Source organism: Rhodamnia argentea, chromosome 4, assembly GCF_020921035.1.
Source record: "Rhodamnia argentea isolate NSW1041297 chromosome 4, ASM2092103v1, whole genome shotgun sequence".
Classification (NCBI taxonomy): domain Eukaryota; kingdom Viridiplantae; phylum Streptophyta; class Magnoliopsida; order Myrtales; family Myrtaceae; genus Rhodamnia; species Rhodamnia argentea.
In genome coordinates, this window is record NC_063153.1 from 21,684,260 (window position 1) to 21,708,179 (window position 23,920).

At 45.4% G+C, this 23,920-nt stretch overlaps 2 protein-coding genes and 2 long non-coding RNA genes across 7 annotated transcripts; 3 read left to right on the plus strand and 1 right to left on the minus strand.

The window, feature by feature from the left end:
* Positions 1–1,037: 1,037 nt before the first annotated feature.
* Positions 1,038–22,408, plus strand: LOC115741013 (respiratory burst oxidase homolog protein E). Of its 4 annotated transcripts, none has more exons than XM_048277534.1 (14): positions 1,040–2,255; positions 2,381–2,537; positions 3,255–3,303; positions 3,450–3,563; positions 3,696–4,118; positions 4,772–5,155; positions 5,260–5,355; positions 5,605–5,720; positions 5,805–5,975; positions 6,063–6,219; positions 6,302–6,490; positions 21,002–21,130; positions 21,305–21,383; positions 21,820–22,408. In XM_048277534.1, the coding sequence occupies exons 1-14, from the start codon at positions 1,637–1,639 to the stop codon at positions 21,927–21,929; spliced, it is 2,793 nt and encodes a 930-aa protein (XP_048133491.1). In that variant the 5' UTR covers positions 1,040–1,636; the 3' UTR covers positions 21,930–22,408. The 4 variants fall into 4 exon arrangements, 3 of the variants coding, with proteins under 3 accessions (XP_048133492.1, XP_048133491.1, XP_030530562.2); XM_030674702.2 differs by lacking the exons at positions 21,002–21,130; positions 21,305–21,383; positions 21,820–22,408 and adding exons at positions 6,597–6,725; positions 6,900–6,978; positions 7,403–7,758 and having other exon boundaries at positions 1,046–2,255; XR_004015418.2 differs by lacking the exons at positions 21,002–21,130; positions 21,305–21,383; positions 21,820–22,408 and adding an exon at positions 6,597–6,725 and having other exon boundaries at positions 1,039–2,255; positions 6,063–6,224.
* On the plus strand, positions 9,800–15,826 carry LOC115741015. Its single transcript, XM_030674706.2, has 2 exons — positions 9,800–10,908; positions 15,783–15,826. The coding sequence occupies exon 1, from the start codon at positions 10,133–10,135 to the stop codon at positions 10,760–10,762; it is 630 nt and encodes a 209-aa protein (XP_030530566.2). The 5' UTR covers positions 9,800–10,132; the 3' UTR covers positions 10,763–10,908; positions 15,783–15,826.
* LOC125314676 lies at positions 10,853–15,920 on the minus strand. Its single transcript, XR_007198116.1, has 2 exons — positions 15,781–15,920; positions 10,853–10,906 (listed from the first exon to the last, which is right to left on the minus strand). It is a non-coding gene; the product is annotated as an uncharacterized LOC125314676 (long non-coding RNA).
* LOC125314677 lies at positions 17,861–18,332 on the plus strand. Its single transcript, XR_007198117.1, has 3 exons — positions 17,861–17,874; positions 17,979–18,074; positions 18,287–18,332. It is a non-coding gene; the product is annotated as an uncharacterized LOC125314677 (long non-coding RNA).
* Positions 22,409–23,920: the final 1,512 nt, after the last annotated feature.

The window sequence follows — 23,920 nt, forward strand, 5'->3', positions numbered from 1 at the left end:
TATGTGGGTCCCGCTCTAGTTCAACGAGGAGTGTGCTAACTATACTTTTTTTCGCTTGTAATTGAGTTATGTAATGAGAGGTGCGAAGTGCTAATTATAGTGAAATCTTCTGTTGGATGTAGCATTAATTTAAGGTTGAATCGGGATAAAACCTTATGTCTCGGTTTCCTTTTCTCTCGCTATTTACGCTTTACTTCGTTGTGATTGTGCGCCGAATCCTAATATATTTTTAGTCTCGAATGATACCGATGAAAGAGCATGCTGCCATCTGTTGTATCTTACTTACTATCATACACAATTAATTCGATAAAATTGTAATTATGTTCCTTTATTTTGAACGGGCGTGTACAATCAGGTGCTTTCTTCTTCTTTTTCTTTTGTTAGATTCCATCGAACGGCTTAAATTCTGTTAAATTTCTTAATTATACAACGACTTCATGCTAATGGTTTGAAAGCGAACCAAACCAACGACAAACCAAAGCTTATTGCTTAATTGGTTTGGTTTGAGCATTAATTCTTAGAAAAATGATTATGTGACCATCGTTAATCTACTTAAGATTAACATATTGTTCTAACAAATAACGAGGATCCACTTCTTCAAAAATTTGCGACCCACGATATGTTACTCTTTACAGTCATCCAAAGACAGTTATCGAATCGATGCGAATTGGACCGGAGGTTTTTCTAAGAACCGATTGCAAAGTGCATCCGAATCGAACCACGAACACCGCGAGCGCTCACCGATCGACGGAGGGGAATTGGCTAGATCCGGCTTATTGACCCGTTTTGATTACTTTTGATTTCATCAAATTAAAAGAATAAGCCGGACATATCATCAGATTGGAAATTGGGCAAGCAAAATGAAACACATAATTCCAACCAACCTTGCACAGACAAGGCTCTCTCTCTCTCTCTCTATCTCTACTGGTCTTTGGTCTTCTTTCTTGTCTACCTTTTACCTTTATAGCATCATTCCATGACTATATTAAACCACCCTATCTCACTTCTCTCTCTCTCTCACCAGAAACAATTCTCTCTCTAGAAAAGAACCATTTTCTCTCTCTCTCTCTCTCTCTCTCTCTCTCTCTCTCTCTCAGAAATGGACGAGCAGGTACGTGGCGCAATCCTCGCCGTTGTTCCTGGCGCAGAGGCATAGCCAGCGCTTACAAGTACACACACCTTCCTCTCCCTCTCCTTTCGAAGGTGGCGCTTTTGTTTATTTGCGAGCCGCGCGGCTGTCACCTCTGAACATGAGCTTCCCCAGCTCTGTAAAAATGGCGACGGTGACGATGATGATGATGATGAGCGAAACCCAATCACCAACTGCATTTTAAATTCGTCCCACGACTTTGGCACATCCTGCAAATTTTTATGCGTTGAATTCGCGCGTGTCCGCCCACGCGCCCGTGCGGAGAGATCGGTTGTTCCCCCCCGCCCCTCTCTCTCTCTCCTCCTCTAACGTGTGATCGAACAAACCTCCAGAAGGGTACACCTTCTTCTCCTCCTCCAACGTTTCTAGAGAGAGAGACACACACACCCCCGCACTCTCGCTCTAGACAATTAAAGTGCAGCAGTTGAGAGAGAGAGAGAGAGAGAGAGAGAGTAAGCCGGTTGGGTTCGAACTGGAGGACAGAAGATGAGATCATCCGCTTCCATCGGTTCGAAGCGGTCCAACTACAGCCGCGGGTTCGACCTGCCCGAGGACTTCGATGACGACGACCATGCTGCTGCCGCCTCCTGTAGGTGGAGCGCCGAATATGGCGCCGTCGGCGGGGCAATGCTGCCCGTGTTCCTCGACGACCTGAGGCAGAACTCGCAGCAGGACCTCGTCGAGGTCACCCTCGAGCTCGATGACGACGCCATCGTCGTCCGCAGCGTCACCCCGACGAGCAACCACGACCGGCCGCCCCCCGGCGGCAGCGCCGATCAAGCCACAGCGGCGGCGCTGGAGAGGAACCTTTCGATCACGACGAGGATCCGGAGGAAGTTCCCGTGGCTGAGGTCCGGATCGTCTCGGGCGGGGTCGGAGGCGGAGGGCCCGACGGCGGCGGCCGGTAGGGAGGCCAGGAGGGCGAGGGCAAGGCTGGACCGGAGCCGGTCGAGCGCGCAGAGGGCGCTGAAGGGGCTCCGGTTCATAAGCAGGGCCAATTTCGGCGCCAAGGACAACGAGGAGCTATGGCGCAAGGTCGAAGCTCGCTTCCACCGGCTCGCCAAGGACGGCTTGCTGGCCCGCGAGGACTTCGGCGAATGCATCGGTACGTTCACGAAACCCATCGTCTCGCGTCTCAGGCCGAATGGAATTGCCATCGTTTTGTTCTGGAAAAGACGCTCCTTTATGGTTGCGAAGTTGACGGTTCATGGCGGGGCGTGTTGAAACCAGGGATGGACTCGAAGGAGTTCGCGGTGGGGATGTTCGACGCGCTGGCGAGGCGGCGGCGGCAGCAGGTGGGGAAGGTCACCAAGGAGGAGCTGCACGACTTCTGGCTCCAAATCTCCGACCAGAGCTTCGACGCGCGACTTCAAATATTCTTCGACATGTGGGGCCCCGCTCTCCCCTCTCTCTCTCCCCTCTTATTTTGTCTTCCCGTTTCGTTCCGTTGGACTGGATCGAAGCGATGCCTCGTTGACCGTGCTTTTCTGTCGATCTGACGGCGGGGGATCCTGACTCCTAGGCAGGCCCACCCGCGGCCGCATGATGGCGCTCGAGGTTCGGCGGGCCCAGCTCCGTCATCTCTCGGGATGATCGCGGTGTTTTAATTATCTGACAAACAAAAGTTGAAAAGTGTCCTGAAGCTTTTAATTCACTTTACTTGAGCAAAAAAATATTTTGTGCCAAGGATTTTGGTAGTGAATTTTGTGATTTTGAATGTACCCTTTTCTTTTTTTAGTGTAATCAACCTGTTGAAAATTAAAAAAAAAAATAATTACTAAGAATAACAGTCGTCATTAAGATCTTGCTAGAATTACTATTGTCTTGTGAAATTTGAATAGTCTACTCCTTATGAGGGATGCTTCACACTACTTTGAGGGCGTTCGTCATCGATAATTGATCGAGTATTCCTATTTTCTCGGGTCATGAGAAATGAACATTTTCATTAAATGTGAAAAAGAAATTCTTAGTAATTTTGGGGTGTTCGAACTAGGAATATTGTACCTCCTCATTTTTACTTTACAATTCATGTAACTTGTCGAAACATCCTGAAAGCCCTGATAAAAAAGTCCTGATGGGAATGCATCCTTTGTTCTTTTACCAGGGCGGACAGCAATGAAGATGGGAGAATCACTAGGGAAGAAGTACAGGAGGTAGGACTTGCTCTTTCCCCATTTTCTTTTTGAGTTTTGTCGTCCTTCTTCGCCTGTCTATGTAGGCAAGAGTAGTACTCCCGGCTTGCTGGTGAGGCAATGATCGGTCGTAGCTAAGAGAGAATGAATCGATGTCTTAATTTCAGCTTCTAATGCTCAGTGCATCCGCGAACAAGTTGTCGAAGCTGAAAGAGCAAGCAGAGGAATACGCCTGCCTGATCATGGAGGAACTGGACCCGGAAAACATTGGCTATATCGAGGTAAAAGACCTTGAAGCAGGAAAGCAAAACGAAAGATGACATAGTCTGTTCAACTTAGGAGCACTCTTCTGCTCCGTGAAAAGAGGCGCATTTCGGATAGGCTTATATAATATGACCTGCACTCTGTTTCAGTTGTGGCAACTGGAGACTCTGCTTCTGCAAAAGGACACTTATATGAACTACAGTCGACCGCTCAGCACCGCCAGCGTTGGCTGGAGCCAAAACCTGAGCTCGTTTAGACCAGCTGACACGGTGCAGAGGATTAGCAGCTCCCTCCGATGCCTCGTGCTGGAGAACTGGCAAAGAGGTTGGATTCTGTTGCTTTGGGCGATAGTGATGGGATGCCTCTTCACTTGGAAGTTCATCCAATACAGGAACATGGCTGCATTTCACGTCATGGGCTATTGCCTGGCGACGGCCAAGGGGGCGGCAGAAACTCTGAAGCTCAACATGGCTCTAATCCTCCTGCCCGTCTGCCGGAACACCCTGACGTGGCTCAGGTCCACTCGAGCCAGGCCGTTCGTTCCCTTCGACGACAACATAAACTTCCACAAGGTAAAAGATTTGGCGAGAGGAGTAGAAACATCATGCATACAGTTTTGAAATGATGGTTCCCGACATCATATCAATTGCTCCTGGCTGAATGAAACTGGCATTGTCTGCAAACATAGTCGTTGCCAAGAATGGAGGGGGAAATTCACTATGGCAAGTAATAGAAGTAGAAGATGTAAGAAAGTAATTCTAAAGATTTCCATGGTTGCAACTTCCAGGAAATGCAATTCCACTAACATGCCTGAGCTAAAGTGCATATGAACATGGCAAAGATAGGAAGGAAGTACAGTTGATCCATGGCTGAATGAAACTGGCATTGTCTGCAAACATAGTCGTTTGCTCCTGGCTGAATGAAACTGGCATTGTCTGCAAACATAGTCGTTGCCAAGAATGGAGGGGGAAATTCACTATGGCAAGTAATAGAAGTAGAAGATGTAAGAAAGTAATTCTAAAGATTTCCATGGTTGCAACTTCCAGGAAATGCAATTCCACTAACATGCCTGAGCTAAAGTGCATATGAACATGGCAAAGATAGGAAGGAAGTACAGTTGATCCAAGTGATTATTTTAAGCTCTACTGTGTTTTAGACTAACAATATCTCGTGCATGCAAGAGATAATGGAATGACTCTCCAGCACTTTTTTCCCCAATGCACAGATAATTGCATGTGCCATAGTCATGGGGATCGTCCTTCACGCAGGAGACCATCTGGCATGCGATTTTCCCCGCCTGGTGAACTCGTCCCCAGAAAAGTTTGCCCTCATATCCTCCGACTTCAATGACAGGAAGCCCACATACAAGGACCTTTTATCTGGAGTTGAAGGAGTGACGGGCATTGCTATGGTGATTTTGATGGCTATCTCATTCACCCTAGCGACACACCGGTTCAGGAGGAACTTAGTGAGGCTACCTGCCCCTTTCAACAGATTGACAGGCTTCAATGCATTCTGGTATTCCCATCACCTGCTAGGATTGGTCTATGTTTTGCTGCTCATCCATGGAACCTTTCTGTACTTGGTGCACGACTGGTACAGGAAAACTGTAAGCGATCTGGCTCATCATATGCGCCGTAGTTAAGTCAAGACATCAAAGTTCATCATGTGTTCTACAGCAGTGGTACTAATTCTATGCCTTGCTCACCTCAGACATGGATGTACATCTCTATTCCACTGTTGCTCTACATAGTTGAGAGAAGCGTGCGAGCATGCCGATCAAACCATGGCGCAGTTCGAATATTGAAGGTAATACCTCTTTTTATTTCTTTTACATTTCCACTGTTCATTGTTTGATCAAGGAAAAGACATTTTTATCTTGATGCATTTGAGAATCAACAGAGAAAAAACATGACCAATAGTATAATGCACAGCAAAAGAGCGCGTCCGTGTCTTCATGCACGATCTTTGGGAAAATACAATGAGAGATATGCTTTTTCGAAAAAAATAATTATCTTCAAGAAGCTAATTTCTTTTGGCTATGCTTGTTCTCCACAGGTCTCAGTACTACCAGGGAATGTCTTTAGCATAATCATGTCCAAGCCTCAAGGGTTCAAGTACAGAAGTGGGCAGTACATTTTCCTACAGTGTCCGACAATTTCCCCTTTCGAGTGGTAAAGTCCAAAATTCATCTCATCTCCTAGCTTTTCCAACAACAGCATTTCCGCTATCAAAGGCTAAGCGCTGATACCTTCCAGGCACCCATTTTCAATCACTTCAGCACCCGGAGATGACTACCTTAGTGTTCACATCAGGACGGTTGGTGATTGGACACAGGAGCTGAAAAAAACTTTCACAGAAGGCAGAGACTCGTCATGTATTATTGGCCGAGCAAAATTCACATCGCTCGGGTGTATCAATCATACAGGGTAATTACGTTTCTGGCAGGCTCAAGTTCCGAAATAGAGACCAGTCTAGGTAATGCTAACTGAACTAACTGTCATGCCCTGATGCAGCCAACCCAAATTGCTTGTCGATGGTCCATATGGAGCTCCAGCTCAGGACTACAGAAATTATGATGTACTGCTCCTCGTGGGGCTTGGCATTGGTGCAACCCCTTTCATAAGCATCCTTAGAGATCTTCTGAGTAATACAAGAGCAGAAGAGCAAACGGTACAGTAGGTTGCTAATATATGAATGACATGACTTAAAATTTAGTGAACACATTTTGAAGTTTGCTATTGTAATGAACTAGGATTCAACCACGGAGACGAGTAGATCAGATGACAGCACAACCAGTTTCACATCTTCCAACGTGACACCAGGTGGCAAAAGGAAGTCACAGAGGACGTCCAGTGCTCATTTCTACTGGGTGACTAGAGAATCCGGGTCGTTCGAGTGGTTCAAAGGGGTAATGGATGAAGTTGCGGAAATGGATCACAAAGTAAGATCTTCTGAACATTGCTCATGACTGTTCAGTGCATGTGTACGAGGAACTAAATGAGCGGGCTAAGTGACCCCATGTCTTCTCTCTCTTTCGGTACGAGCAGGGTCAAATCGAGCTTCATAATTACCTTACCAGTGTCTATGAAGAGGGTGATGCAAGGTCAACTATAATCACCATGGTCCAGGCTCTCAATCATGCCAAACATGGTTTTGACATCCTATCGGGCACACGGGTATAATATGATGTCTACACAAAAACGCTACAATTTAACAATGAACAGGCTACTGAGACAATTAATCTAGAGAAACTATACATAGAACATTTTCTCTTTTCTTAGCTTGTTCATTGAAGTGAACTGCTTCAACCGTGAGGCTGCTAACTCAATTCTGATATTCGATAATTGCAGGTAAGAACACACTTTGGAAGACCAAATTGGAGAGAAGTATTTATCAAAGTAGCTTCAAAGCATCCATACACTACAGTAGGTATGTGTAAAACAAGAAAGCACTGGTTCAGAGCCCAGATGCAATGAAATTACGGAAACTAGCTTCAGTTAGTGCTGGTAATTAATCCCCAAATCATACAGGGAGAGCTTAGCATAGTAGCCTTCTGGTATGGACAACAACTAGACAAGACTTACAAATTGACATATCTGAGATGTAACATCTGCAAATAAGAGACACTTATTTCAAACAGGTAGGACACCCGGATCCACACTCTGTGGCCAAGTCTTCATCAGAACATAATGAGAAGGACTAAAATATGACGATCTTAAATTTTGCGTGAATTATTCAATAAAACCCTATACTAGGAAAAACAAAGTCTATGATGAAACTCTACAGTGTTTGCCGAATCTGCAGCTGTCACAAGTTCAATGATGTCTGACCAGAAGGGGGTCTTCTATTGCAGGGGTGTTCTACTGCGGGATGCCGGTGTTAGCAAAGGAATTAAAGAAGCTATCGCACGAGCTGAGCCACAAGACATCTACGCGTTTCGAATTCCACAAGGAGCTTTTCTGAGTTGAACAACAGACCTAGAAGCATCAAGGTGCAACTTTATTTTTTTTTTTTTTGTTCTTTGTAATTATGATACAGACTGAGAAACATATAAAGTCCACGTCATAGTAGCTCAGAGCAGATAGGATGTATATTCCCTCATTTACCATGGATAGGAATACCCACCAACACAAGTAATTCTTCATGAAACAAGGACAAATTTTTATATTCTTGTAGCTGCATCGGATAGTAGTTCCTTAACTACCCCGACAAGGACTCCATGTCTCTGTCGATAAGCATGATTTTTCAGACTCCGATTACACCATTTTGTAAGAAACTTGCGTTCATTGCTGGCGTGCAAGTAATCAATTTCCAACACTTGGACACAGAGGAGTTGCAACCACTTCATCTTTTTAATAACCAGGTATGATGGATCGGATGAAAGGAACAAGAAAGAGGAATCCATAGAGTTGACAACGACTTCGAAAAAAAATATGCACCTGTATGTCTGTTGGACCTACTTATTCCTTGCTTTATTAGCTAAAAGTCAGCAGGACAGCATGAGAAAAAGGAACAGAGCCAGTAGATTACATAGTTTCCTACTCTCTGATTGAACCAACCGACTCCGATTACACTTTAGTCTCCGTGATCTCTCGATTAAATTGATCTCGATTTCACGATATATCTGTCAAAATTTTTACAGAGGGAAGGCATTTCCGGATAGAAAAGATAAATGCTGGTGCCCCGAGAGTTTTACTGACTAATATCGCTTGAAGGACACGGCAGCTAGCTCCATGAAACTTACGAAACATCAAATTGAAAAGGAAGAAACAACCTTGCATATAACTCTTATCCTCAAGAGTTAAACGAGCTTTGGATCCTCGATCTCATATTTTTTTTTTTTTTTTGCTCCTTAAATACCAACAATGTCATCCTCCTCAAGTTCAATAAGTTATGCTTTGATCCATTGTGTCTAACTCAGTCCCTGCATACTTATGATACGATGCGACACCAAAATCCACAATTAGAAAGAAAGTTCGTAAATTAGTGCCAGATTATATCGACATAGATTAGCCACATATCCCTATATACCGATGTCAATTTTGTTCGATTCTGAGCGCGTACTCGGTCACAACTTGAATACCCTTAGACAATTAAAACCCTAATACATATCTCAGAGCCTATTTGGAAAAAAAAACATATGTTTTACATGATAAAAGTCGGAGTCTCGACTTTTCTTCTTTGTTTGGCTTTTGCTCCGTTTTCGATCTCTTTGAATATGTAACTCTATGTTTGTTATTATCTCCACAATCTCAAAATCACGAGAAGGAGAATGTCATCATTGTAAAGGCTTAACTTTGGATTTGTTGACTCATTAGGTCGAGTCCGAAGTCTTGTCTGTAAGCTTCCATGAAAATATTTTCAGCAGACCTTCGCCTTTACCAAGGATTTGGCCTCTCACTATCAGGAAAAAGAATTAAAAACCAAGTCTGTAGAACAAGAGTCCATGATACTCAGATTCGAGCTCAACCCAATTTCTGAATCCTCAAGTTCAACTCGATCCAAGCAAGTTCTAAAGAAACTCGAGTTCGACCAGACTCGATCGGCAAATCAATTTATGTCCAAACTCGAACTTAATAAATTTGATAACTTTGCTGCCCCTCTCTTCGCCGTGCACCATTATCATCATCCTAACTGGGCCGGTCAAGCCCGACCAACCTACTGAGCAAGTCGTCTCCATCTCATGATCCGGTCTGGTCCAGTCACTGTTCAGGTCGAAGCCCACTCGCGGGAACGAAGGCCGGATGGTGTTTGAGTCGTGAAGGGCCAGCAATCATCCACGCCATGAACGCATTTGGAAAAGCCGACGAACGACCGCTCCGCTCCACCTTATCTTTTCTCCCACCACCTAAGCAAAAACCCGAACAAAGAACGAATTTTTTGCTGGTCCCAAGCAGAGACGCACAGCAGCAAAAGACTCGTCTTTTTTGCTTTCTTCCCCATAATTTTTTTTTGGGCTGATTTTTTCCCTTCCCTTGCTCTTGTTTCTGATCTCAATGATGGCCACGCTTTCACTCCCGAAGCGCTCGCTCCCATCTCTGATCCCGCCTCAGACACCCAGAGCCCAATCTCCCCGCAATCCTGCGTTCTTGCCCAAATCGTCAGAGTCTCGGTTCCGTTCGCCATTTTCGGTTTGTTCGTACGTATGAACATCGTCGCGCTCACATCTCCCCCACGCGCGCGCACGCTCTGTGAATATGATGTTGGACGCATTCGAAGGTAGGGGGCCCAGCATCAGGTGCGTCCGCCATCGAGGCCCAGGGACCACTCGCCGGATCACACGCGTCCTAAAGATCTCCCACAGCGCATCTGGTTATGGATCACAACTCGCGCACAACGCATCTACCTTCGCATTTAGCATCTTGCCTCTTGATTCTCAGCATCTTCCATCAGATCCCTCCTCCCACTTGCTCCATCCGACGGCTCGCGTCCCTCCCCACTTCTCCCGTCTGCACCCTATAAATGCCCACCTCCCCTCCCACACGAGCCTCGTGCTCATCGCTCATCACCGTCTTCACTCACTCTCACGCCCAAGAGAGAAAAACGCCATCGCGGGGGGCTTGGCCGGAGAGAAAGAGACGCGATGAACGACGCCATGGCATCCAGGGTGGAGGCGCTCGCGTTCCAGTACGTGGGCTTGGGGCTGTTCACGGTGGTCAACAACCTCTGGACGCTGGTGGCCGTCGTGACCGCCGCCGTCAGCGTGTGGAGCATCAGGGCAGCCACCGGCTCCTCCACCGTCCGCCGCCGTCACCAGCCCCGGTCCTCCCCGCCGTGCGGCGACGGTGGCTCGATCGGCAGGTCGGATGGGTGCCGGGAGCAGCGGCCGGCCGATGCCGAAGAGGAATCCGCGCCGGCGGCCGTCGACGATTCGTCGGCGGCCTCGACGTCGGCGGACTATCCCAGCAGCGGTCTGGGCGACGGAGTGACGAAAGGGAGGAGGAAGTTCACGACCTACTACAAGGAAGACGGCAGATGCGAGGCAGCGGCGGCGGAGGTGAAGGAGGAGGAGGAGGAAGCCGGGGAGGGCAGTTCTTGCGGGGGAGAAGAGTGGTGGGAGAGCTGGGAGAGGGTGTTGAAGGTGAGGAACGGGGAGATGTCGTGGTACCGGTGTCAGGACACAGGGGTGATAAACGGGGCCGTGGTGCGGCTGTGGGACGAGAAAAGATGCGGGAGCGGAAGGATGGACGGCGCACGCTGCGCGGTGTGGTAGTTGTAGTAGGGGGTAGAGTCAGAAGAAGCTGCTGTAGCCGGTGGCTCGTGCAATAATAGCTCGGTGGTTCAGGACCAGGGGTGTGGATTTTTATTTTTTGGGGATGTTTGAGGTTGTAATTGTATATAGCTTTGTTGGTTAGAACTGTTAAAATATATATCTCGAGTCCGATCGATGTATTGTGTGGATGCTCCAGCACGTGAAAGAACGAAAAAAAGATTGGCACATATATTTGCCGGTGGATATGTGTTCACGTGAAAGGATGAGAAAAGGGAAAAGTGCAATCTTTGACTTTGGCCAAATAATGAGGATATTTGGTTCAAAGTGGACTCCTTGAAGACAACGACAAAGAAGAAAAGAGATTTGCTTTCTTGGTTGTTGAAAAAGTTGCATGCAGGAGTAAGAAAGTCCAAGTTTGAGACTTTGTTGTCCCTATCTTCACGGTGGAAATCTGCACACTCTTTGGTGGTGGGTTTAATATAAAATGCTCTTCAAGCTTTCTTTAGAGATGACTCTTGAAAAAGAGTCCAGAAGAGCCATTCATTGAGTTCTCTGCAAGGGTTTCATTCGTGGGTTTTGTTCGTGGAATTACATCAAGAATTCAAATGTCGAAGCCGATTAAATCTTGAGGTTAGATTTGTGTTAATTCCTTTGCGAGAATATCGCTAGGAATTGAGGGCTAAACACTGTGTGCGTTATTGGATGTAATTGGGGTTTGGGAAACACTGTGAGTGTTTGAGTGACTCGAGTGTGGTCCGTAATCTCCGTGTATCGCTCGTTCTATAGTGGAATTCGTTGCTACTCTTCCCGTGGACGTAGGTCTCTACGACCGAACCACGTACATCCGGTGTCCGATTTATTTTCTTGTTCCGTCTATTTATTGTTCGATCGCTTGTTCCGCGCAACAATTGGTATCAGAGCCGGACTTGTCGAGTTGAAGTGAATCGATGGCGACAAAAGAAGTAAAAGTGAAAATCGACGATTTGAGGGGGAAGGACTTTGGTTTCGGAAGATGCGGATTGAGGATTATCTATATCGAGATGAAGCGCACTTGCCCCTATCCGGGGAGAAACCGGAGACGATGAAGCAAGCCGATTGGGAATTGCTGGATAGACGAGCGTTGGGTGTTATTCGGGCGACGTTGGCTCGTAACGTTGCGTTTAATATCGTCAAGGAGAAGACCACTGCGGGTTTGATGAAAGCCATGTCGGATATGTACGAGAAGCCCTCTGTGATCAACAAGGTCTATTTGATGCGGCGTCTGTTTAATTTGAAGATGAGCGAAGGTGCGTCCGTTGCTAATCATATCAATGAATTCAATGTGATCGTTAGTCAATTGAGTTCGGTTGATATTGACTTTGAAGATGAGGTATGTGATTTGATTCTATTATCCTCATTGCACGATAGTTGGAATACTACCGTTACTGCTGTTAGTAATTCCTCCGAGTCAACAAGTTTGACGTTTGATGGTATTCGAGATTTGATTCTAAGTGAGGACATCCGTAGAAGAGAATCTGGCGAATATGTATCTACTGCTTTAGTAGGTGAAAATAGAGGAAGGACTGATACTCGTGGTAGTAGAAGTAGTATGAACTCGAATAGACCTTGATCGGTCCTAGGGATCAGCGGTCTTGTCTGTTGGAATTGTGGCAAGAGAGGGCATCTTAGAAGGAATTGCTTAAAGCTGAAAAACGAAACGGGTAAGGGAATTAGAGTTGAATCTACGGATGATGTTGCATTTGTAGCAGAAAATTCTGATGGTGTCGATAGTGTCTTGTCTGTCATTGAGAATTCGTCATTTGACGGATGGATTATGGATTACGGTTGTTCTTTTCATGCTACACCAAATAGAAGCTGGTTTGCTACTTATCGGTGCACGAGATAGTAGTAAAGTGCGGTTGGGGAACAACGGCCGAATGCGATGTTGTGGGTGTTGGTGATGTTAAAATCAGAATGCATGATGGTATTGTGAGGACATTGACTGAAGTAAGATACGTTCGAATTGAAAAAGAACTTAATTTCCTTGGGTGCCCTAGATTCAATTTGGATGCGGGTATTCTTCACAAGGTGGAGTTATGAAGATTGTTCGAGGTGCCCTGGTGATAATGAAAGGAATCAAGCACGGTGGCCTGTATGAACTTCAAGGTGAGACATTGACGGGTTTCGCTCCGGAGACGTCGACATACGTTCGAGAGTCTAACGATTGCTCGAGGAAGACCTTGGTGAGTGTGTCGAAGCACAAGTTTGATCTTGTTGTCGGGAATACGCGGTCGAGAGCTTTGATCGAGGTGGAGACTGCTAAGTCGATCAAGCATGTGCGAACCGACAGTAGCATGGAGTTTTGCTCAAAGCTGGTAAATAAATTCTGCATGATAAATGGCATAGTGAAACACCGCACTAGTGCCAATAAACCACAACGGTTGCGGAATTGATGAGCAGAACATTACTAGAGATGGCCCGAAAAATGATCTCTAGTGCTGGTATGGCTAGAAGAATTCTAGCGGATGCGCTTGGTATGGCGAGCTACCTGGTGAACAGATCTCCATCGAGCGCAATCGGATTTCGGACTCCCGAAGAAGTGTGGTCGAGTAACGTTGCTGATTATTCTAATTTTAGAATGTTTAATTGCCCGTGTTATTATCGAGTAAGTGATGGTAAGCTCGATGTGAGGGCAAGGTGCATATTCCATGGCTATGCACGAGGTGAGCGGGGCTATCGGTTGTGGTGCTCGAATATAAATTCACTTGTTTGCAACGGAAAAGTTACCTTTGACGAGTCTCCAGTACTTCGGGGTAGGAGTGTTTGTGGCAGTATAAATACGGATCCGAACGGTGTTCGGCTTGAGGTGGAGTTGCAACCTAAGTAGCACCGACAGCGATACGGGACACGCGACACGACACGTCGACACGTCATTTCTAAAAAATAGAGATTTTCGACACGTTGGGGACACGTTGTATATTAAATATATTTTTATATATGTATGATATATTATTATTTTTATAATTTTTTATAAAATGAAAAATTTACAAAAATAGTTCTTATAATAAAAACAAAGCTAATGCCATGAATACTCTCGTAATTTGATCTCAATCAGCCTAGAAAATAAATAAATAATAATAAAAATCTTGTAATATGTGGTCTACCCGCTTTCCCTCCTCTCTCACGTTTCCTCCCCTCCTCTCTTTACTTTTGAAAAAATCTCTGACACACGACTCACCTCTCTCCTCCTCTCTCTCTCTCCCTCTCTCTCTTCTCTGTCTCCCCCTCTTCTCTCTCTTTACTTTTTGAAAACATCACCGAAAACATCTCACACTTTTCACCTCTCTCCTCTCTGCGAGAAAATATCCCCCCACCCCTCTCTCTCTTTACTTCCTTAAAAGATCTCACACCCCTTCCTCTATGTCACTCCTCTCTGTACCCCTAAACCAACCCCGACGTCGACCACTATGATTTTGCTGCTCGTCTCTCCTCCGGCGCTCTCTCCCTCTGTCCTTCGGCTCGTTCGCTCTCTCTGCTCCGGCGCACACGAAGGCCGTTCCCTGCTCGAGCACTGGCCGCGCGTCGCCGGCTTCCTCCCTCATCTCTCTCATGGCCCGAGACGCTCTTCTTCCCCCTCCCCTACCGTTCTCTGCCCTTCGGATCTGCTTTTCCCCGCCCTCTCTCCTCACCGACTCGCGTGTCCCCGGCGTGTCGCTGGCGTTGACCGGGTGTCGGATCTTTGACACGGGTTGACCACGTGTCGAACGCGTGTCGGGGCGTGTCGGACGCGTGTCGGTGTCCGGACGCGTGTCCACACCGACACGCCGGGGGGTTTGGCGTGTCGGTGCTTCATAGGTTGCAACCAGAAACTCCCGAGGTAGCGAGTACTAGCGTGATAATCGACACAGATGGTGCTTGTAGCGAGGTGGAGCCTATAGAGCCAACGATTGCAGTATCTGGCGATATTGATAAGGTACGTGTTCGATCTCCCGACGGATATGGATGCAACGGTGGTTTTGCTTTATCTGCGATTAAGGAGTTTGTGTTAGAATGTCCTTGAAGAGCGATTAAAGGTGCATGTTCAGTTGGTATTCTGATGAGGTCCACGATTACGGCGAAATTCAAGCGCGGCTTGGACTTGGATGATATACGTGGCGGTTGAGCCCATTGGGGTTGTTGGGAGAGTAGCAGATGATGTTCGGATTATAGAGAAGCGAGTGTGACATGGCTCAAACGTCGAGCCAAGGTGGAGATTGTTAAAATATATGTCTCGAGTTTTGAGTTCGAACGAAATCCGATCGATGTATTGTGTGGATGCTCCAGCACGTGAAAGAACGAAAAAAAGATTGGCACATATATTTGCCGGTGGATATGTGTTCACGTGAAAGGATGAGAAAAGGGAAAAGTGCAATCTTTGACTTTGGCCAAATAATGAGGATATTTGGTTCAAAGTGGACTCCTTGAAGACAACGACAAAGAAGAAAAGAGATTTGCTTTCTTGGTTGTTGAAAAAGTTGCATGCAGGAGTAAGAAAGTCCAAGTTTGAGACTTTGTTGTCCCTATCTTCACGGTGGAAATCTGCACACTCTTTGGTGGTGGGTTTAATATAAAATGCTCTTCAAGCTTTCTTTAGAGATGACTCTTGAAAAAGAGTCCGGAAGAGCCATTCATTGAGTGCTCTGCAAGGGTTTCATTCGTGGGTTTTGTTCGTGGAATTACATCAAGAATTCAAGTGTCGAAGCCGATTAAATCTTGAGGTTAGATTTGTGTTAATTCCTTTGCGAGAATATCGCTAGGAATTGAGGGCTAAACACTGTGTGCGTTATTGGATGTAATTGGGGTTTGGGAAACACTGTGAGTGTTTGAGTGACTCGAGTGTGGTCTGTAATCTCCGTGTATCGCTCGTTCTATAGTGGAATTCGTTGCTACTCTTCCCGTGGACGTAGGTCTCTACGACCGAACCACGTACATCCGGTGTCCGATTTATTTTCTTGTTCTGTCTATTTATTGTTCGATCGCTTGTTCCGCGCAACAAGAACAGCCAAAAAACCAAAGACGACATGAATGCAATACTCTCGAGTTGCAGATTCTGTTCTTGCTCTCTCATTTTACAGTTTCTCTCTTCGATCCTGGGCATGTGTGAGCAGATCGATCCTCTTTGAATTCGTGTTATAGATCAGCCAAAAATCAGAGACGACATGAATGCAATACTCTCGAGTTGCAGCTTCTGTTCTTGCTCTCATTTAACAGTTTTTCTTCGATCATGGGCATTTTGAATTTGTGTTGTTAGATCGGAGTTCGATGAGCCCACCATTCAAAGAACTGTTTTTTGAGGATCAAACCGATCTTTCGAAATTAAAAATGGAATTTTGTCAACACTCCGGATGAAAAAACAGAAAAGAACCAAGAAAATCATGACACCTATCTAAAGAAAACCAAACTCTCCCCCCAGAATTCTCGCGCATGCCCACCATCAGATCCTTCTTCTTGGCCTTCAACAGCATAAGAAAAGGTCTGCAGAAATGGAGGTAGCTACAGAGATCGTAGGGAACAGGAAGGCATGTGCTGTTATTGAGAGGGGGACTGACTGCTTTGCGGCTGCTTTGCTGATCAAGCTTTCGCGTGAAAAGGTCTGATCTTCATCCGTCTGGTCTTTTGGCTCCGAGGAATACTCTGTTTCGTGGCATATTCCTTGGTCGATTGCTGATTAGTTCCTTTGCAGATGGACCCCCCTATTTGTTTGGGAATCCCAGTTTGCCCCCACCGAAATGACTGGAAAATTTCATTTCGCTCCAAAAATCCTTGAATATATTTGGCGAGGGAAAGTGCAACGTAAGGCGTCTTCAACGTGTGCAGTTATTTTTTTTCTTCATCCAATCAACAAAAGAAATAGGCAATTGTACTTGCTCCGACACTATACTAATACGACGAGGTCGAAGGCAATTTTGACGGACGTGAATTCCTAATTCTTGCCAAACAGTAGCTCGGAAGATGCCGGTGCTTTGTTGCATCGCGCATGCTTTGATTAGACTAGCTACTTAGGTTGCCCACCCAACCCTCTTGCTGCTAAATTGTGCTTCCAGGGAGCTCAAGCAAAAGCTTACATGGTCGGAAAAACCAAAAATAATTTGGACTTGAATCTATGGATTTGACACAGTTATGTGGATCTCGTAAGTTGAGCTCACGCAAAACTTGCGTGATTAATGGCCGAGATTGACCCGTTTTATGTGCATTTGGGTTCAGGTAACTGTTCACTCTACAGAACTCTCGTGGTTAATGGCCGAGATGGACATATTTCATGTGGAATTTGGGTCGAGGCAGAGATTTGTCTCGCACCGGAAACGTAGGCGCCACGCAAAACTCGGCTTTCGGCCATTTTCACTCGACGCACACTCTCTCTATCCTGCACCCACCAAAACGTGTCGCAATCACAATGAACATTTTGTGGGCTACATCGTCTTTCACGGGACTCCACAAAACGAGAGGCCAAACCAAAGCAATGGCGGCCATCAAGACGAGATTGAGGGACCACGGGGCTTGTCATTAGTCTCACCCACATGATAGTCTTCGACCAATGTCCAGTCTCTGTCTTCACTTGCATTTCTCGGCAACATCGCCCATCGTAATTAAAGCATAAATCCCGTTGTCACTGCAGGATTTTCCCTTTCCTTGTCCTTTTCATTTGTGTCTGGTTCGAAATCGAGCGCCGGACAGGACATGGGACTTTCGATTAGCTTTCGAGCAGGGGATGAGGACCTTTGACTTTTCGGTTCGTTTGGTCTTTCGGAATATCCATTTCGCGTCCGGTTCTCTAACGTTGGTACGAGGCATTCGTGTTCCATTTTGCAATCTGTCTTTTCTAGGTTTATATCTCGAGTTCGAATTGCGGTATTCATCGAGGGAAAGTATAACCCCCATGTGCTTGTATGATTATTTGCGAAAAATCATCTAAGAAGTCCTCAACATATTGTACGGCGATCAATTCAGCCTTAAACATTTCAAATGCTGACTTATAGTCCCGAACAGGCTTCAATGCATTCTGGTATTCCTATCACCTGCTAGGTGTGGTCTACATTTTGCTGCTCATCCATGGAACCTTTCCGTACTTTGCGCACAGCGGGTACAGGAAAACGGTAAGCGATCCGGCTTACCATATACACCGTAGTTAAGTCAAGAGATCAAAGTTCATCATGTGTTCTACACCAGTGGTACTAATTCAATGCCATGCTCACCTCAGACATGGATGTACATCTCTATTCCACTGTTGCTCTACATAGTCGAGAGAAGCGTACGAGCATGCCGATCGAATCATTACGCGGTTCGAATATTGAAGGTAATACCCATTTTTGCTATATGTCTTTTACATCTTTATCTTGATGCATTTGAGAATCAACATGAGCATAATGTAACGCAAGATTGAGAAAAAGTGCATCAGTGTCATCATGCAGGATCTTCACAAAATACATGGAGGAATATGCTTTTCCGAAAAAGAAATATCCTCCTTCAAGAAGCTAATTTCTTTTGGGCTACCCTCTCTCTCCACAGGTTTCGGCACTGCCAGGGAATGTCTGTAGCATAATCATGTCCAAGCCTCAAGGGTTCAAGTACAGAAGTGGGCAGTACATTTTCCTACAGTGTCCGACAATTTCCCCTTTCGAGTGGTGAAGGTCCAAAATGCATCTCAATCTCCTAGCTTTTCCAAACATCAGCATTTCCGCTATCGAAGGCTAAGCGCCGGTACCTTCCAGGCACCCATTTTCAATCACTTCAGCACCCGGGGATGACTACCTTAGCGTTCACATCAGGACAGTCGGTGATCAGACACAGGAGCTGAAGAAAGCTCTCGCTGAAGGCAAAGACTTGTCATGTATTGTTGGCCGAGCAAAATTCACGTTGCTCGGGCGTGTCAATCATACAGGGTAATTACGTTTCTGGCAGGCTTAAGTTCCGAAATAGAGACCATTCTAGGGAATGCTAACTGAAAAAACTGTCATGTCATTATGCAGCCAACCCAAATTGCTCGTCGATGGTCCATACGGAGCTCCAGCTCAGGACTACAGAAATTATGACGTCCTGCTCCTCGTGGGGCTTGGCATTGGTGCGACCCCTTTCATAAGCATCCTTAGAGATCTTCTGAGTAATGCAAGAGCAGAAGAGTGAACGGTACAGTAGGTTGCTAATATATGAATACCATTGACTTAAAATTTAGGAAACACATTTAAAGTTTTGCTATTGTAATGAATTAGCATTCAATCACGGAGACGAGTAGATCAGAAGATGGGCTTTTTTTCCAAACCAAGATAAAAAATAATAATAATAATAATTACCAAATTAAGTGTAAAAAAAATTTATTTACCAAATCGGGTGCCGCTCGGCGATCTTGGGGCCTGGCGGTCCCTCACTCGGAAGTGTGAGTGCCGAGCGGGCCAAAAAAGCAAAAAAGTTTCCCACTCGGCGGTCGATTGCCGAGCAAGGCGATGTACATATTTTTTTTTAAATTTTTTATGCTTGCTCGGCAGTCATACTACCAAGCAATAACTCAACCATTTTTTAAAATTTTTTTTTATTTTATTTTTAAAACATTTTTTAATTTCTTTTTCTTAATTTCTTTTAATTATTTTTTTATTATTCAATTTGTTCTCTGGAATGGACAAAATATTAATGAAATTCCTATATAATACAATGTTACGTATTAATGAGCGAGCGAACGAACGATCAAGGCCACTTGTTCGTTCTCTCGCTCGGTCCGCGGGGTCAAGGCTCGCTCGTTCGTTTGTTCGCTTGCTTGTTTGCTCTGCGGCCTCGATCGTTCATTCGCTTGCTCGATTGTTCGCTCCGCGGCCTCGATCATTCGTTCGCTCGCTTCGCGGGGTTGAGGCTCGCTCGTTCACTCCGCGGCCTCGATCGTTCATTCACTCACTCGTTCGTTCGTTCCGCGGCCTCGATCATTCGTTCGCTCGCTTCGCGGGGTTGAGGCTCGCTCGTTCACTCCGCGGCCTCGATTGTTCATTCACTCACTCGTTCGTTCGTTCTGCGGCCTCGATCATTCGTTCGCTCGCTCATGTTTACATTCCGTGTAGGAGTAAACCAAGCCATCTTGGTCTCATTATAGGGTGAGGAAAAGGACTATTAGAATAGAGCGTATGCACCATGTTTATGAATTTAACGCTCATATTTACGTTGCGTGTCGTGGTTTCCTTGCCATGCCTAGTACTCAATGGAGTGGACTCACTCGGGAACACATCTTTTCGTAAATTGGAGTTATTTGTAGGAATGAGTTTGGGCGAAGGAACCGGCGCGGCCATGTCGGACAATGAGGATGAGTTGCAAATCGATTTCTCATGGGATCTCTCCTTCCAATTGAATCCGAAAGGTCTTTGATGGAGAGAGTTCGCTACGAATTGAAAATTGAGGATGAGCAAGTGAACAATCGAGGCTGCGGAGCGAATGAACGAGCGAGCCTCAACCTCGTGGAGCGAGCGAGCGAACGATCGAGGCCGCGGAGCGAACAAACGAACGAACGAGCGAGCCTTGACCCCGCGGACCGAGCGAGCGAACAAGCGAGCATTTGTTCCGCGGCCTCGATCGTTCATTCACTCGCTCGTTGATGCAGACCATTGTATAATATAAGAATTTCATTAATATTTTGTCCATTCTAGAGAACAAATTGAATAATAAAAAAATGATTAAAAGAAAATAAGAAAAATAAATTAAAAATGATTAAAAAAGAAAAAAAAATTAAAAAAAAAAAAAAGGTTGAGTGCTTGCTCGGCAGTCATATACTGCCGAGCAAGCATAAAAATTTTTTAAAAAAATGTGCGAACCGTCCGCTTGGCAATCAAACTGCCAAGCGGGAAATTTTTTTTTGCTTTTTTGGGACCGCTCTGTCTCTAAGACCGCCGAGCGGCACCTAATTTTGTAAATAAATTTTTTTTACATTTAATTTGGTAATTATTATTTTTTTTTTATCTTGGTTTGGAAAAAAGCCCGATGATGATAGCACAAGCAGTTTCACATCTTCCAACGGACGCCAGGCGGCAAGAGGAAGTCTCAGAGGTTGTCCAGTGCTCATTTCTACTGGGTGACTGGGGAATCCGGGTCGTTCGAGTGTTTCAAAGGGGTAATGGATGAAGTTGCGGAAATGGATCACAAAGTATGATCTTCTGAACATTGCTCATGACTGTTCAGTGCATGTGTACAAGGAACTAAATGAGCTGGGCTAAGTGACCCTACGTCTTCTCTCTCTTTCGGTATGAGCAGGGTCAAATCGAGCTCCACAATTACCTTACCAGTGTCTATGAAGAGGGTGATCCAAGGTCAACTCTACTCACCATGGTCGAGGCTCTCAATCATGCCAAACACGGTTTCGACATCCTATCAGGCACACGGGTATAATATGAAGTCTACACAAAAATGCTACAATTTAACAATGAACAGGCCACAGAGACAATTCATCTACAGACGCTCTACATAGAATGCCTTCTCTTTTCTTAGCTTGTTCGTTGAAGTGAACTGCTTCAAACGTGAGGCTGCTAACTCAATCCTGATATTCGATACTTGCAGGTAAGAACACACTTTGGAAGACCAAACTGGAGAGAAGTATTTATCAAAGTAGCTTCAAACCATCCATACACTACAGGAGGTAAGTGTAAGACAAGAAAGCGCTAGTTCAGAGCCCGGATGCTACGAAATTACGAAAACTAGCTTCAGTTGGTGCTGGTAATTAATCCCCAAATCATACAGGGAGAGCTTAGCATAGTAGCCTTCTGGTATGGACAACAACTAGACAAGACTTACAAATTGACATAGCTGATATGTAACTTACTGCAAATAAAAGACTCCTTTTTCAGACAGGCAGGACACCCGGATCCGCACTCTGTGGCCAAGTCTACATCAGAACATAATGAAAAGGACTAAAATATAACGATCTTAAATCTTGCATAAATTGTTTAATAAAACCCTATACTAGGAAAAACAAAGTCCATCTACTTATTATGATGAAACTCTACAGTGTTTACCGAATCTGCAGCTGTCACAAGTTCAATGATGTCCGACCAGAAGGGGGTCTTCTATTGCAGGGGTGTTCTACTGCAGGATGCTGGTGTTAGCAAAGGAATTAAAGAAGCTATCGCACGAGCTGCGCCACAGGACATCTACGCGTTTCGAATTCCACGAGGAGCTTTTCTGAGTCGAACAACAGACCTAGAAACATCAAGGTGCAACTTTTTTTTTTTTTTTGTTCTTTGTAATTATGATGCAGACCCAAAAAACATATAAAGTCCACATCATAGTAGCTCAGAGCAGATAGGATGTACATTCCCTCATTTACCACGGACAGGAATACCCACCAACACAAGTAATTCTTTATGAATAAGGATTTTATAGTCTTGTAGCTGCGTCTGATAGTAGTTCCTTAACTACCCGGACGGGTGCTCCCTGTCTCTGTTGATGATCGTGATTTTTCAGACTTTGATTACATCATTTGATAAGAAACTTGCGTTCATTGCTAGCGTGCAAGTATCCAATTCCAACACTTGGACAAGGAGGAGTTGCAACAACTTCATCATCTTTTCTGATAACCAGGTCTGATGGATCGGATGAAAGGAACAAGAACGAGGAATCCATAGAGTTGACAATGACTTAGACAGAAAAAAAAATATGCACCTGTATATCTGTTGGACCTACTTATTCCTTGCTTTATTAGCCAAAAGTCAGCAGGACAGCATGAGAAAAAGGAACAGAGCCAGTGGATTACATAGTTTCCTACTCTCTTATTGAACCAACCGACTACGATTACACTTTAGTCTCCGCGATCTCTCGATTAAATTGATCTCGATTTCACGATATATCTATCAAAAGTTTTACAGAGGGAAGGCATTTCTAGAGAGAAAAGCTAAATGCCGGAGCCCCGAGAGTCTTATTGACTAATATCGCTCGAAGGACACGGTAGGAAGCTCCAAGAAACTTACGAAACATCAAATTGAAAAGGAAGAAACAACCTTGTGACATGGGATGGGAGTTTCGTGTCCCTTGAACAATGCGGGGATCGAATGACTGGTGCTGTCGGGCCCTCCCACACTCATAAACCTTTAAGTGGTGCTTGTTTGTGTCAAACATAGTGAATGAGTGATGTAGAGGGGAAGAAACAACTGGGTCCCTAGGAGTGGTGTCGGGATGGTTTGTGCTAGGAGTTCTAGGATTAAATATAATACATCCCTTAGGAGCTTTGAAGGCGGGTTTGGCCTCCCGTGTACAAATTGGTTGGGAGCCGATGCCGCTCTCCCGATGAGACCATGGCAGGCTGAAACTAGTTACCGTACCTAATGTAGTATGCTATCGCTCAATACAAAGGATGCCCGAGTCAAGCCGGGCATGATATGACTCGATACGAGAAAGACATTCACCCGAGGGTTTCATGGACGACTAGAGAAAAAGGGTTGGCCTGGCTCGAACGACTCGCCAAGCACCTCACGGGCTGTTCCGTAGCCAAGGAATCTCCGAGCCTGTGACAAATGGTATCAGAGCGGGAATCCCTCTAGTAAGTCCGTGAGTGGGGAGAAACTCGTGGTCTTCCTGGTCCTACGAGTGCGGAAAGTGAATCGCCGGAGCCAACACAAAAACAAAAGAAAAGGCTCGGACAATGTGCGGCTCTCGACTTGCTTCTAGGATGTCAATGGGGGCACGGGAAGAAACCGATTCCTCGTTGAAATGGGAAACGTTCCTGGATCGAATTCGGCGAATCTTAAGATAGGTCCTCCGCCACGTTTAAACAAGGAAAAACCCTCTATTGGTTAGCTAAAACAAAAGAGAGAAAAGAAAATGCCTATTAGGGAGAAAAACAATGCTGTTGAACAAGAAAGGTAGTTGGCTAAAGCGCCACATTATGAAAACGACAGTGACTACAAAAACGGTGCTGCTAAATAAAAAAGGCAGTTGGCCAAAAGCACCACACTGATTCACAGGAGTAACCCACAAAACCCGAATGGCCATCAAAACAAAAACAAAAGAAGCTACCGATGTTGGGGAAAAATAGTTCTATTGGGCGAGCGCGTGCCTCCATTAGAGTTGATGGTAGGAAAAGGCGCAAGGAAGCGACAAAAACTGCAATGATAGCGTTGTGAAAATGAGTGGGGGAGAATAACACGGGCCAGGAGTTTCGTGTCCCGCGAATAATGCGGG